Source organism: Cnephaeus nilssonii (assembly GCF_951640355.1).
Source record: "Cnephaeus nilssonii genome assembly, chromosome: 10".
Taxonomy (NCBI): domain Eukaryota; kingdom Metazoa; phylum Chordata; class Mammalia; order Chiroptera; family Vespertilionidae; genus Cnephaeus; species Cnephaeus nilssonii.
This window is the reverse complement of record NC_137081.1, coordinates 34,378,100-34,392,129: the sequence shown is the minus strand read 5'-3', so window position 1 is coordinate 34,392,129 and position 14,030 is coordinate 34,378,100. Positions and strand designations below refer to the sequence as shown.

The following is a 14,030-nucleotide window of genomic DNA, read 5'->3' as shown; positions in this document are numbered from 1 at the left end:
CAAGCTGAGCTGACTCCCATCTTTGTCCCCGCAGAGTGTGGCTAGGATGGGTCCCTTGGAGGGTGTCTGGAGCAGGCCCGGCCCCCGGAGTCCCAGGAGGACCACAGTCCTAGGCCATCGGGGCTGCAATAACAGCTTCCTGGTGAACCCGCCAACTCAAGCTGCCTGGGAAACGTGCCCCAGATAATGAACACATCCCCTTTGTTCTACCTCAGAGAACATCTGCCAGATGTAATATTTCAGTTTCAGATGGGATCAAATTAATCTGTTCTTAGTGACACAATTGGACAGACACAGGTGCCATTGTCCTCTGAGGAGGCTGCACGGTGGCTTCTGACAGGGCCCCAGAGGGTGGCTAGGCTGCGGACAATGGAGGGATTCCGAGGAGCTCGGGAGACCAGCAGACCAGCGCTGGTTCAGATGGGGTTGACCGCACCTCACTGATTTCCCTCTCCCAACTGATATGAAAATACCAAGTTAGACACAAAAATAAGACTCCTGTCTCAGCTTTGAAACCGTACGCAACACACACACACACACACACACACACACACACACACACACACACAAAGGCCAAGTGTTTGTAAAACCTAGGGGGACACTGTCATACACTGACCACAGTCTTGATAAAGCCACATGGACAAGGCCAAGTCTTTGCCTCAAACAGAAGATCACAAGACCCCTGAAACCAGGGGGGAAGGATCCGGTGGCCTCCATTTCCACTCTTGCTGTATCTGCATCAGCCAGAAAACCTAGAGGCCACCCCTTTGCGGATGGGGCCTTACCTGGCCTGGCTTACCCCTTCGCCATCGAGGCAGAGCTGTACCTCGGGCCCCTCCCAGCAGGAAGAAAGGCGAGGGCATGTGGAGGCACCCTGCATCACAGAATGTGAAGGCCTCTTAAATAATAGCCCAGAAGAGGCCTGGGGGTGGCTGGAGACCGATACGTTTCGGGTGCAGAATTGGGGGAAAGGATAATTATATTCCACTCAGACTCTTTAAAGCATAACATCCCTTCTTCAGAGCTGGATAACAGGAGGGGAGGGAAGAGGAGGCCCCGTGGGGGTGCAACAGAGGAACCCCAAGTGATGCCTGCAGCGCAGGGCACACCAACCCCACCTGGAGCTTCAGATAGGGAGGAGGTGAGTGGGGCCAGAGCCACCGCACGCTGACCCCGGTTGACCAGATGTCACTGCACTACAGCAGGCAAAAGCCCAACATGCAGCTACAAGTGAGAACCACTTTCTGGAATAGAAGACACCTCGAATGGGATTCACTGTCAGAAACTGAGGAAGTCTTGAAACGAGTCTGCCTGGTGTGCTAATTAGGGTGAGAGATGAAGGAGCAGGAGACAAAGAGCCAGGCTGAAATGGAAGGAGTTTAGTGTCAAGGAGTTGCTGTCCTCTAAGGGCAGGTGATTTGATGCAAGGATACCCCTTTCAAGACAGGAGGAGGAAGTGACCGGATGTGGAGAGAGAAGAAGGCTAGAGGGGCATGGAGATGTCATACCCCCATAACCTCTTGGGCTTGAATCCAGTGGGGAGTGTGATGAGAACATGCAAGAGTACCGGGGACAGCCCAGGACACCAGGGGTTGGTGGCACACCAGCCCGGCCAGCCCGGCCAGGACTTCTGCTCTCCAGCACTGTGTTGGCTATTGGGGTGAATCCCTACCCTGAGACCATGCCCCAGCAGGACAGCATGAGGTGCTGAGAGCACCAGGGGGAGGGCAGGGTCTGGGGGTTGGTACGAAGAGGCCACAGCATGCGGGGTAGATGGTGGGGGTCAGGATCTCAGTGTGGGTGCCGGCCACGAGTGATGGTCCCCACCCTGGAAGCAGACTTGACCCTCCACTCTGCATCAGGGACCAGCCAGGAGCCAGTGGGCAGTGTGTGGAGCCAAGACCCCATCAACTCTGTCCCCTTGAGGGCCATGAGCCCCTGCCGGTCCCCCACACAGACCTGGCCAAAAGCAGGGGTGGGGATGAGGTGCTCTGAAAGAGAAGACTGCACCCAGAGAAGAGGTCAGAGCAGCGCCTGGGATACGGAACCCACAAGCTTATGAGTTCTTGCTGACTGAGGGCGGGGACGCATGGGTGAGGTGAGGTAGGTAACAAATGAGCTGGCTGTTCTCTGCACAGCTTGGCTGCGTGGGCGTGAGTCTCAGCCCTGCCCCAGAACAGCGACCACCTGAGAACACACGAACGCTCTCCCGACCAGGACACAAGAGGAGCTGGACCTTCCGATTCTTGTTGGCCACACACACCTGGACACAGCCACACAGTTACAGTGGCTGCTCTAACACATTTCCACAAAGGTAGTGGCTTAAAGCAACACCAGTTTACTACCTTACAGTTCTGAGATCAGAGGTCTGACCTGGGTGTTCCTGGGCTGAGATGGAGCTGTGGGCAGGACTGTGATCCTTCTTGGAGGCTCTGGGTCCTGTCCCCTTTCTTCCCAGCTGCCAGGGCTCCTGTATCCTCTGTCTGGTCCTTCCTCTGTCTACAGAGCTGGCCGTGGTGGCTGAGTTCTTCTCACAGGGACTCTCTATGGCTCTCCTGTGATCCGGCTTCCTCCTTTCTCTCACCTGTCCCCATATCCAGGTCCAGGGTCACCTCCCCATGTCCAGGTCCAGGGTCACCTCCCCAGGTGAAGGTCCAGGGTCACCTCTGATGTCCAGGTCCAGGGTCACCTCCCTATGTCCAGGTCCAGAGTCACCTCCCCATGTCCAGGGTCACCTCCACGCCCAGGTCAGCAGCCTTAATTCTCTTTTGCCATGTAACCTAACATTTTCACAGGTTGGGGGGACCTGAGTGTGGATGTTTTTTTGGGGGGGCTTATAATTTTTCCAGAGTTCGGAGGGGAAGGAAAGTGAGGTCTCGCTCCCAGCCGAGAGATTCCCAAATATAAAACCCACACCTGGCCCCTCCTGAGAGCAGCCTGAGGTGTGTGTCCTCCCGAGGCTGGGAAATCAGGGTCAAGTCTGACCCCAAGGAGGGGGCTGTAGCCCAGAGAACCAAGTCACAGAGAAGAGACAGAGTTATTAGAAGTAAGGCGACCACACTAACCCTGCCTGCCAGAGGTCGCCGCTGAAGGAGGCAGACCTGGTGCAGTGAATGCTGGACAGCAGTGATGGGAATCTAGGTCCCTGGCATCCGAGCAGACGTCGGGAATTAGTGTGGGAAATGGAACCTGCTGGCGCTCTCTGAGGTCCTCTGAAGAGACTGACTGATAGCGACAAAAATGATGAAGGGAACAGTGGTAGTGGTGAATGAGGCACCGAGAGAGCCCCCGAACCTCCTGAGCGATCGTGCACCCAAACTCCAGGCCCTGCTGCCTGCTCACTCCCTGCTCCAGCCCCTGTCTATTCAGCCCTGGAGTCGTGTCTGGGTGCCAAGTGGCCCGCCGAGTGGTGACATCAAATTCCTTACTGTTGTCCTTGTTTTTAAGGTAAGCCACGGTCTGCCCTGTCTCACGCTGGGCCGTGTTTCATGGTTATCTCAGGAATGCAGGCCTGTTTGCAGACGTTACAGATGCCTGTCACCAGCTGTTTGCCTTTTCGGGGCAGACTCCCAGGCCTAATATTTGACTTGTGGGCCGGCCCCTGGAACAAGGCGTCGCTAAGGTAAGCTGCCATCCTCGCCCAGGGGTGTGAGTCCCCAGCTCAGGCTCTGCAGTGTCATTCTCTGGGTTTAGGAAAACCCAGTAATTGTAAACACAGTTTAGAGGCCCCTCGATAGCGCAGGGAGAGTGCCTGAGAGGACCTCAGATGAGCAGGGAGAAGGCAGGGCGCAGGTCAGCTGTGAGTTCGTGGGCCCCAGCGCACCAGGTGGAGGCCTGCTTCTGCCCCAGGTCCAGGCTGGTAGGCTACCGCAGAGCTCTAGGTCTTCTGGAGGGAGGGGGTTAAGAAGCTGGGACGGCTGACTGGATGCTCCCCTCAAGAAGTTTACCTTGGTGCTCCTTTGTGTTTATGTGCCATTAAATAAACATGAAGCACGATTATCTATCTGTACTTAAAGGATTTTTAATACCCAATTAACACGAATGACTGCAGAACACTTACAAGATAAATAATACAAAGCGGTATGCAGCCAGGGCCCCACCCATATTCCCACTGTTAGCAATCCGTGGGTATTCTTTAGAGCTGGGGACTGCCTAGTCCTCAGTGTCCTCATCTGAGACTGGGGAGAACACAGCAGTCACATTGTGGTGTTGTCTGAGCAGTAAATGAGGTGTTGGGAGGTGTGGTGGTGTTTTATTTTATTACTTTTTTCTTTCATCCATCCCCCACCACCCTCCCCTTTGGTAACCATCAGCACGATGTCTGTTTTGTTTATTCGTTTTTTTAAATTCACATATAAGTGAAATCATCTGATATTTGTCTTTCTCTGATTTATTTCACTTAGCATAATACCCTTTAGGTGCATCCATTTGGTCGAAAGTGGTAAGATTTCATTCTTTTTCATGGCTGAGTAATATTCCAATTGGATATATGTAGCTCATCTTTGTCTATTTGTCTATTGATGGGCACCTAGGTTGCTTCCATATCTTGGCTATTGTAAATAATGCTGCAATGAACATATGAACATATAGGGGTGCATATATGTTTTCAAATTAGTGGTTTTTTTTCTTTCAATAAATACCCAGAAGTGTTATTACTGGGTTGAATGGCAACTCTATTTTCAATTTTTTGAGGAATCTCCATACAGTTTTCCACAGTGGCTGTACCAGTCTGCATTCCCACCAACAGTGCACGAGGGTCCCCCTCTCTCCACATCCTCACCAACACTTGTCGTTTGTTCATTTATTGATGATAGCCATTCTGACAGTTGTGAGGTGATATCTCATGGTGGTTTTAGTTTGCATTTCTCTGATGATTAGTGATGTTGAGCATCTTTTCATATGTCTATTGGCTGTGTGTATGTCCTCTTTGGAGAAGTGTCTATTCAGGTCTTCTGCCCATTTTTTTATTGGATTGTTTTTTTAATTTGGTGCTAAGTTGTACAAGTTCTTTATATATTTTAAATATTAACCCCTCAGCAGATGTATTATTGGCAAATGTCTTCTCCTATTTATTAGATTTTTTTTTCTTTGTTGATATTTTCCTTTGCTGGGCAAAAACCTTTTTAGTTTGATGTAGTCCCATTTGTTTATTTTTTCTGTTGTTTCCCTTGCCAGAGGAGATATATCCAAAAAGATATTACTAAGACCAAAAACTTACTGCCTATGTTTTCTTCTCGGAGTTTTATGACGTCAAGTCTTACATTTAAGTCTTTAACCATTTTGAGTTTATTCTTGTATGTGGGGTAAGAGGGTGGTCCAGTTTTTCCTCTTTTGCCATAGGTTTATTGACCATGTCAGTGCAGACTTATTTCTGGGCCCCTTATTCTATCCCATTGGTTTGTACACCTGTGCTCATGCCAGCACGATGCTGTTTTGGTTATTGTGGTTTTGTGGTACATTTTGAAATCAGGGAGCGTGCTTCCTCCCACTTCGTTCTTTCTCAAGGTTTCTTTATCCAAGATTAGCTGATATTCTCCACAAGAACTAAATCCCACGGGGGAAGGAAGGATTTAAAGAGAACATGAGCAGCAAGAATGCTGCTTTCCCAAAGGGCCTTCTGCTCTCAGTAGCTGGTTTCTTGCATCAGAGGCTGGAATCACCTCCCAGGAGCCTCACTTGTTCCACCTCTCCCCACCCCTCCTGCTTCCTTCCAGCACATCATACACCCGCAGGGGGGGCCCTCGAGGACAGCGAAGGCCAATGCCACTGGAGCGTCAAAGATGGAGGAGCCCTTTGAGCAAAGCCTCTGTTGTCACCGTCCCTCTCCACACAGGGTGTGGCCGTGCCCATGGCTCACAGCCCATGCCCTGCACTGGGCAACAGACTTGGCATCAGGATGTCCGTTCTCTCCCACAAATGTCAACCCTGTTCTAAGGTTCAAAGTTCATCCACAGCAAGACCGACGACCCCATGGCAACGCCCTGCCCGGACTCTATCCTAAATCCTTCTGATGCCAACGTTGTTAATGTCCAAATCTTGTACATCTTTGAATTTTTGATTCTTTGGTGCTCATAACCTGATGGGAAGCCAGGAATAACATCACACCCTGTACAGTAAACACCCCACTCCCAAGTCCCTGGTAGAACACGCCAACTTCAGGGAGAGATTTTATCTGCCTGGGCTAAGGGAAAGGCGAGGTGGCCTCCCACTTCCTTCTCCTCCACTTCCTGAAGCCGCCTGCCAGGGGGCTTGCCACTCAGGAGCCAGACCCCAAGGGAAATTCCTTCCTGGCAGCTCAGAGGAAAGGCACACGCGAGGTCAGGGCTGTTGGCAACCCTGTTCCCTGGAATAAACACGAATTCACTTAGGAGGTTCACGGTGGAGAGGGGCCAAGGCCTCCCGCCTCTGTGTCCCCAGGGGGACTTTGTACGTCTTTGGCACAGCCTGGGGAGCCTGAGGCCGGGCCCAGGGGGCAGAGGCTTTGTGTCTTGGGGATAGTCTGGTCATACAGGGGTTAGTGAAACGGGTCTCACAGCCCCATGGCCTTCTATGTCAGGGACCTGGGCAAGCTCACTTGTCAGTGCTGGGAGGTCCGCTGGTCTGACAGTGCAGGGGAGGTGCTGGGTCTCCCCCATACCTGCCCACCGTCCTTTCCAGGGGACGGACACTCCTATGTGGGGAGAAATCCACCTAATACTCATTTCTGTTAACTCTGTAAATATAAAAAGAAACACTTCTTTTGTTCTTTGATTGTTTTCAGTTGGTATACTTGGTGAGTTGTCTGCTTAGCAAGTTGCCTTTTGGCAAATTTGCTCTTGGTGAACTGACCTTGAGCCCACATGCTGTGTCCATAGACACCAGACAGGGAAGTGATCTCCAAGGAATGAGCGTGTTTGCTTCTTGGTTTCGCAATCCCCCCCCCTAATTACTGTGCCCTGTTTCCTGCTTTCCCCCAGACCTGGTCTAACGGGGCCTTCCCCAGGGGAGGGGACAACTCCATCCTCTCAGTTCCTCAGGCCATGACCCTGGAGTTACCTGGGAGTCACCTTGGACTCCTTCCATATTCTCCACCCCACATCCAATCTGAGGGCAAATTTGCTGGCTCTCCCTTCAAAATACAAGTGACTGTGGCTCAGTAACACCCAGCCTGTAGAGCGGAGGTCTGGTCCCGCTAGTCCTCTGCTCCAAGGCCTCCAGGTCAGCAGCGGCCTGAGAGAAAGACCCAGGTCCGGTAAAGGTCCACGGAGCCCACGTGATGCCATCACGACCTCCTCTCCCTGCGCTGCCTGGAGCCCTCTTAGGCATTCTCTTGGCTACTCTCTCACCTCCTCGAGTCTTTGCTCAAATGTCTCCTTCTCAGTAGGCTACCAACCCCCCCCCCACCCCCAAATACCCAGAAAAGATAACAAGGAGCTCGGTGGAAACCAAGCGTTAGAGGTTGGGAGGAACATGCAAGGTAGGAGGGAGTTAAGAATGCCGGTGGGCTTTCACTCAGTTGGATGGAGGCCACCCACGCTATCAAAAAGGAAGGTGGAAAATCAGCCTCGACAGCAAACCCCTCGATCGCGACTTTCGGGTGTTTCAGAATGGACCCAGTCATTACCCCTTTGTCACTGTTCATTCTTGCACCATGGTGGTCCCAGCATCACCCAGTTTGGGGACAACGTTACCCTGGAAGCTGGATCAAGCTGAAATAAAACTGCTTAAGGCCCACCTAAACGTCAGGTTGCAGAGTCAGGGCCCTCGTTTTAATTATGAGGAAACTGAGGCCAGAAGGAACGCTTCCCAGCACCTGGCTTCCGTCGATGCCGCTCACCCACCCAGCGAGCCCCGGGGTGTGGCGGACTCGGGCTCCGGGCGCTCAGCCCCACACACTTACTCCAGTCTCTCCTCTTCTTTCCGCCGCAGCTCGAAGTCCCGCTGCACCACTTCCCAGACGTGCTTGGCCTCTTCATCCGTGAGCTTGGAAAGGTCCAGCTTTTTCCCCATCTCAGCTCCTCGTGAGGCTCACACCTGGAAAATCACAGGGTCATAGCATCAGCCCAGGAAGCCCACGACGCTGGCCGACTCTCGGAGCACCAGGCAACACCCGGAGTCCGGGTTCCCAGGCGGCCTGTCGGCACCTGGGCTAAACAGGCAACGAAACGAACCTGTGTAGAATCCCCACACCCTACTTTTAAAAGGGATCGACTTCCGCCTCCTGGACCTCACACCTGTAGACCAGAGTTCCTAATGCTCTTTTCACTGTGGAGTAAGTGTCCATGATGCCAAGGGACACCTCCTTCCCCCCGTCCTAGGCCGTGCTTTGTGATGGGACCCCAGGTGTGATCTGGGGGTCCTGCCTTAGTGGTCCTGGGAGCCGGAACAGCCCTGCTCTGGGGCACGATTTGTTGGATGAGGTTCCGCTGTGGTGACTGACCGTTTGTAAACCACCTATGACTTCAGCAGGACTTCACTGGGGCCTGAAATCCATCTTCCCGGGAATGTCCGAGAAGGGGCCAACCATCTGCTCTCCTGGGGGAGCCTTCAAGTCAAAGGGAAGACCCCACTGGCTGGTGAACACGGGGAGCGGCACCCTCAGGCTGCTGACCCTGGAAGTGCTCCCTGTGGGAACAGACTCCCATTTTTTGCATAAGAGGTTAATTATGAAAAGTAACATTTTCCGAGCAGCACCTGGGTACCATTTGGGATGAAAATTTCCACAGAGATCACATGCTGTCGACGAGACTGTCCCCTGGCTTGTGCCTTAAACTTGATGGAAAGCAACTTCCATTTTCTGCCCAACCCCTCAGGGTCTCCACACTCAAGTGCAGTCTGACTGTGCACACCCATGGGGAGGGACCCTGAGCGCCAGGATCTTCCAAACTGGCCTCATTAGAGTTGAATTTAGATTCTGGACCAGAAAACATGAGAACAAAATAGATTTTTGATGCTCTGCAGAGCATACAGTTTCTGGGTTTAAAAAAACTGCAACAAAAAGTTATTTGATGGATGACTGGGATGTATTCAGTTCTGTTTTTTTTTTTACCACTTTTGAAAAAAAATATTGTATCCTAAGAAGCTCATTCTTTGAAATCCTATTTTCAGAGCAGATGAGAGTGCGTGACCATCAGCTGAGCAGTGACATCCCCCTCCTGGGGAGGAGGCCCATGCTGGCTCCTGGCTGCCTAGAGCAAGGCCCGCCAGGAACATGCTGAGATGGGACCAGGTGACCACAGCAGAGGGAGGCATATCATGGCATTACAGCCTAATGCCATCTTGGAGGCTCCAACAATGAAAGTGACATGTGTCCACGTACTCTGTTTAATAAAACAGTGATGTGGAATATACATTTTGAAACATGCATCCCGCATAGCTAAACCACGACCAGACTATTGGCGACTTCATGGGTTAGACATTACCTGAAATTTTTTTACCCAAGTGCTTATTTTTGGTTCTGGCCCAATTACAGGGTGAGCAGCAGGGGCAGGGAGAGGACTGGAGGGAGAGGGACTCCAGGTTCAGACGCGGCCTCGGAGGAGGCTGTGCCATGCGGCAGGGAGGCAATGCTTGGAGGGCGCTGTTCCTAGGACAGCTGGGGTTGAGGGCCAACGGTCCTCGGCATGTTCTTTATATATTGTGACCCTATCTTCCCATTCAGTGGATTAACAAAATGCTTAAAGCTTAAAAAAACCTACGTTTAGAAAATAATCTTAAATTGAATGAAGAATATGTTTGACTTCAGCATTTAAAATACACCCCCCCCCCCCCCCCCCGCGCAATTCATTGGCATTTAGGGGATGTGCTGCTAGTACCCCCTCTGGCTTGTCTCCGGTTGGGACATGGATGGGGACACTTGCAGTAGGGGGAAGAGCCAGCCCCTCTGCCAGGCACAGCCTTGCCACGGGGCCCATGTGGGCTTTCAGCCCATCACTCCCTGCTTCCTTGCTCACCCAGGCCCGATTTCCACCTGGTACCCCTGACCCACAACAGTCAAGGGCAGCCCACGGAGGGTGCAGGGCTGCGGTGGCACCTGGCCTGGGGGGAACCTCCCAGGGCGCACGTGTTGGGAGGGCAGACTCCACCCACCAGGCTCTATCTGTCCCCCGCCCCATTTCGGTGGAGATAACTGGAGTCATGAGGTTCCTGAAGAAAATACTTTCGGTTTGCGCCTGTTCCACTGCTCAGAGGTAATCACACTTTTAATCTTTGAGACTGTTAGCCTTCCCCCATCACTGAATAGTTGTAATGGAGAGAAGAGGGGCTGACACAGAGGTGAAGGCGTTGGAAAGACACAGCGGAACTGGTTTTATAAAACGAATATCCTGGACCAGAATACAGGATCTCAATGGGGTGTCGTCTTTATTGTTCAAGGTTTGATTTGAGTTCACACTTTGGCTGAATTAAAGGGAAATCTGGGCGGGGGTTCCTCCTTCATGACACTTGGCTCCACCACCTCTCGGGCGGGCTGCTCCCTAAGCCTTGGCACAATGGTGATGATGAGCGGTCACCGCCTGAGCAAATAAAACCAGGGAGCCAGTCAATGTCCCTCACTAAATGCCCAGCGAAGAGTGGCAGGAATGCCCGCTGACTCAGAATCCAGGTGTGAGGTGCTGTTCTTGCTGATAAAGGGCAGGGACACGCCTGAAGGAAGGCACAGGTGCCAGTTGTGGGGTCTCTGCATTCACCTTTGTGGCTGTTTCCCAAATGCTGCCCCCAGAGCTGCCCATTGGTAGGAACCAAGCCCCCAGCCCTCATCAGCTGCAAAATGAGCACATTCCCAGGGGGAGTCCCCTCCCCCCTGCAGGTGCACCGGCACACCTGGGTACAAGGGGAGGCTCTGAGGTCACTCCTGCCGCACTGACATTGGGTGGGCACACTGCAGCCTGCCCACTCCCTCTGCCCTCCCAGGTCCCTCACTTATACACGGACACAGGCCCTGCATTTGTGGTGAAGGCCTCAGCTCCAGTGTCCTCAGCAAGGGTGGGTCCCAGGCTGAGGCTGCAGGATGAGGGGGGGCTGAGAGTCAGGAGCTGGCTTCCCATCCCAGTTCAGGCACCAGCCGGCCCTGTGACCTGGGACAAGTTCCTGGGCCTCAGCTTTCCCATCTGTACCATGGACAACGGTCAGGCTCCCTGACCTCTCTGGCCCTCTCCAGCCCCGTAAGATGCCGGGATGTTAGAATAGAAGGGGGTGGGGGTAAGAGGAGGGGAGGAAGGCGAGGGCTCTTCCTCCAGAGGTTGCTTCTAAAAGAATGAGATAGTCAGACCTAGAAGCCTGACCCAACCACATGAGCAGCCACTGCATTATCATCCAAAGCCACCAGAGCCACCTTTCCCACCAGCCTACTTTAACCCCTAGTCCTCCCACCAGACCCACTGGGCTGCTGGTAATTTATCAGTCACTAATGCCTTCATCAGTAAGGCCCCTGCCTGCTCATCTGGGTGCCTGGCACCGTCCGCGCCTGCGGGCCAATGTCGCGGCTCAGCTCCCAGGGTCTGCAGGCTCTGGCTCTCTCCCTGGATTTCACCTCCACGGGCAGGGTCAGCCTTTGTGGCTAGTGGGCTACTGGGGGCCTCCCCTCCCCCCATTATCACTCCAACCTCTCAGAAAGAAATATGTATATAAGATTATATATAAATTAAAAAAAAAAACAAACAACACACACAAAAAAGACAAAAAAGATCTAAAGGCCCCAATCCAACTGAAAATGAAGTGGGTTTTTAAATTTGGTTAAGGTCTGAGCCTATGAAATCTTTGGGGATTTATACAGACTCTCCCCATATCTCTACAACAGGGGGGATGGACGGGGATGGAACCTGGAAGCAAACGAAAGAGGAGTCTGATAAACCCGGGGCTTCTGGAGGTCAGGACGCCTCCTCCCCTGCCAGGACACCCCCAGGGCCCTGACCTGCAGGGCAGCAGCCTTGGGACCCTGGGCGTCCAGCCCGGTGCGAATCCTCTGAGGTCCCAGCCCCAGCTCAGTCTGCCCCCTTCACCCCCAATAGGGTTTCTAATTAAAAGCACAGTTTTCCTCAAAATGGCCTGCTGATCAGAGTATCCGGGTGAGGTTTGGGGTTCTGAGGGCTGGGCAGGATTTCCTCACCAGCCTGGAGCGAGGCCAGGGGGCCACTGGGGGCGTTTCCACACCTTTAGAGCTGCACACTTCTCCGCGGACCCTCCCGGAGCCGGAGCCACCAGCCCTGGGCACCGGTGCCCAACGTTCCCTCTTCTCCCCGCACTCACCAACTCTTTCCCTGGCCGTGCGGGCCCTGCCTTGGACGAACCTCTAGGGCGCACTGGGGCAGCAGGGCGCAACGCACAAGGCAGGAGCTCTGGACTGCCTGGGCCTGGCGGGCAGCGGGAGGTCCGGGTGCTGCCCGTTGGGTCACGTGGGCTGCGCCCCGCCCGGCTCCGGGAGCGCGGGCACCTCGGGGTGCTGGACCGGGAGGAGGGCCGAGCAACCCCAGTGCCCGCGCAGGAGGCGCCCGTGCAGGGCCTCTCGCTCCTTGTCCCAAGCCAGCTTCGGGGAGAAAGGCGGCAGCAGGAAGGGGGTTGAGCCCACAGCTGGCGAGTCGCGTGACTTTGCGGGCGATGCGGCCGCGGGGTCCTGCCCTCAGTGCGAGGGCGCCCGCTTTCCTGAACGCTCCGCGGAGCGCGCGGCACCTCGTTTAATTCCCACCCCAAGTCTGCAGGGAGAACGCTATTTACTCCGGCTCTACAGATGGGGAAACTGAGGCTTGGAAAGAGCCTTAGACAAAGACACGGACTAAGTGGGAACACTAGCTGGGAAGGGGACTTTGAGCCCAGGGTTTCCTCGCGCAGATCCCGTGCCCCTCATCGCCTTCCGTCCTGCCTGGCATCAGGACGCCCCTGGGCCGGGAGCCCACAGCGCCGGGAGCCCCTCCGCGGAGAGCGCACCCAGTCCTTGCCCACCAGGAAAGGTCCTGCAAGTCGCAGAGTCGCGCTCTGGGCGGAGTCAGGATCCGCGCGCAGACGGGGCGGGGCGCACTCGGGGACGCGCGCCTGGGCTGGGCCTCCTCCAAGCCCTGCATTGGCTCCTGGGCGCTTCACAGCCAGCCCTTCTCAGGTGCAGCCGCCTCTGCAGCTCACAGGGCTTGCACCGCCTTCCAAATCCCATCTTCCCTCTCTCCTCCGGACTTGGGCGCAGAAGAGCACTCTGTCTGCCTCCCTCTCACTGACCATTAAAATTAAACAAAAATACATTCTTTCCCTGCAACTACTTTTGAAGCTCAGTGTCCATGTCTGCACAATGAGGACAGGAATACAAATAAATACATAAATAGTCAACGCTGTGAGGTGAACAGTTATCTCCATCTTACGAGAGAGGAAACTAAACCTTATAGGACTGCTGTGGGGGCGGGGGCACAGGAGGTGAACTTGGGTATTTCAGGCCCCAGCACTACATTAGGATGGAGGCTCGAACCAAACACCATCAACCCGTCTGTGCAAACCCTGGAGAAGGGAGCAACTTACACAGTTTCCACAACCCATGTGAGTGGTTCTTATGTCTTTCATTCCTTACCATACACTTCACAATTGCTTGCAAAATTAATACCATCTTCCCAAAGTTGGCATTGGAACTGTAAGTTCCTTAATGGTAGATTTTTGTTGTTGTTAATCCTCTCCTGAGGATATGTTTTTTTGTTGTTGTTGTTTGATTTTTTAGAGAGAGAGTGGAAGGGAGGGGGAGAGACACACACAGAGAGAAACATTGATGTGTGAGAGACGCGTCCCCAAAGGGCAGGGGTTGGAGCCTGCAACTGAGGCATGTGCCCTTGACAGGAATCAAACCCGTGACCCTTCAGTCCGAGGGCCAACGCTGTAACCACTGAGCCAAATCTGCTAGGGCCTTAATGGTAGATTTTTAAAATGTTTCTTTATACTTTAGTATTTATTTATTTAAATTAGCATGTTTTCAAGATGTATAAAATGGATATGTGGTGATAAAGATATATGGTAAGGAATATAAGCAGTATAAATGGAAAGTCCGATTTTCTTATTCCTCAGAGGCAATCATGATTAATAGT

The 14,030-nt window shown here is 53.3% G+C and overlaps 1 protein-coding gene across 6 annotated transcripts in view; it reads right to left on the bottom strand.

The window, feature by feature from the left end:
- The window catches only part of MLPH (melanophilin), a 31,662-nt gene extending 18,733 nt beyond the window's left edge, over positions 1-12,929 (bottom strand). For 3 of the 6 annotated variants that reach the window (XM_079782824.1, XM_079782825.1, XM_079782823.1), the window contains exons 1-2: positions 12,226-12,925; positions 7,880-8,013 (exon numbers count right to left, since the gene is read on the bottom strand). In XM_079782824.1, the coding sequence (XP_079638950.1) occupies positions 7,880-7,989 (110 nt within the window). In that variant the 5' untranslated portion in view covers positions 7,990-8,013; positions 12,226-12,925. Of the gene's footprint in view, positions 1-7,879; positions 8,014-12,225 lie in introns of all 6 variants that reach the window. The other 3 variants (XM_079782826.1, XM_079782827.1, XM_079782822.1) reach the window with 2 other exon arrangements.
- Positions 12,930-14,030: the final 1,101 nt, after the last annotated feature.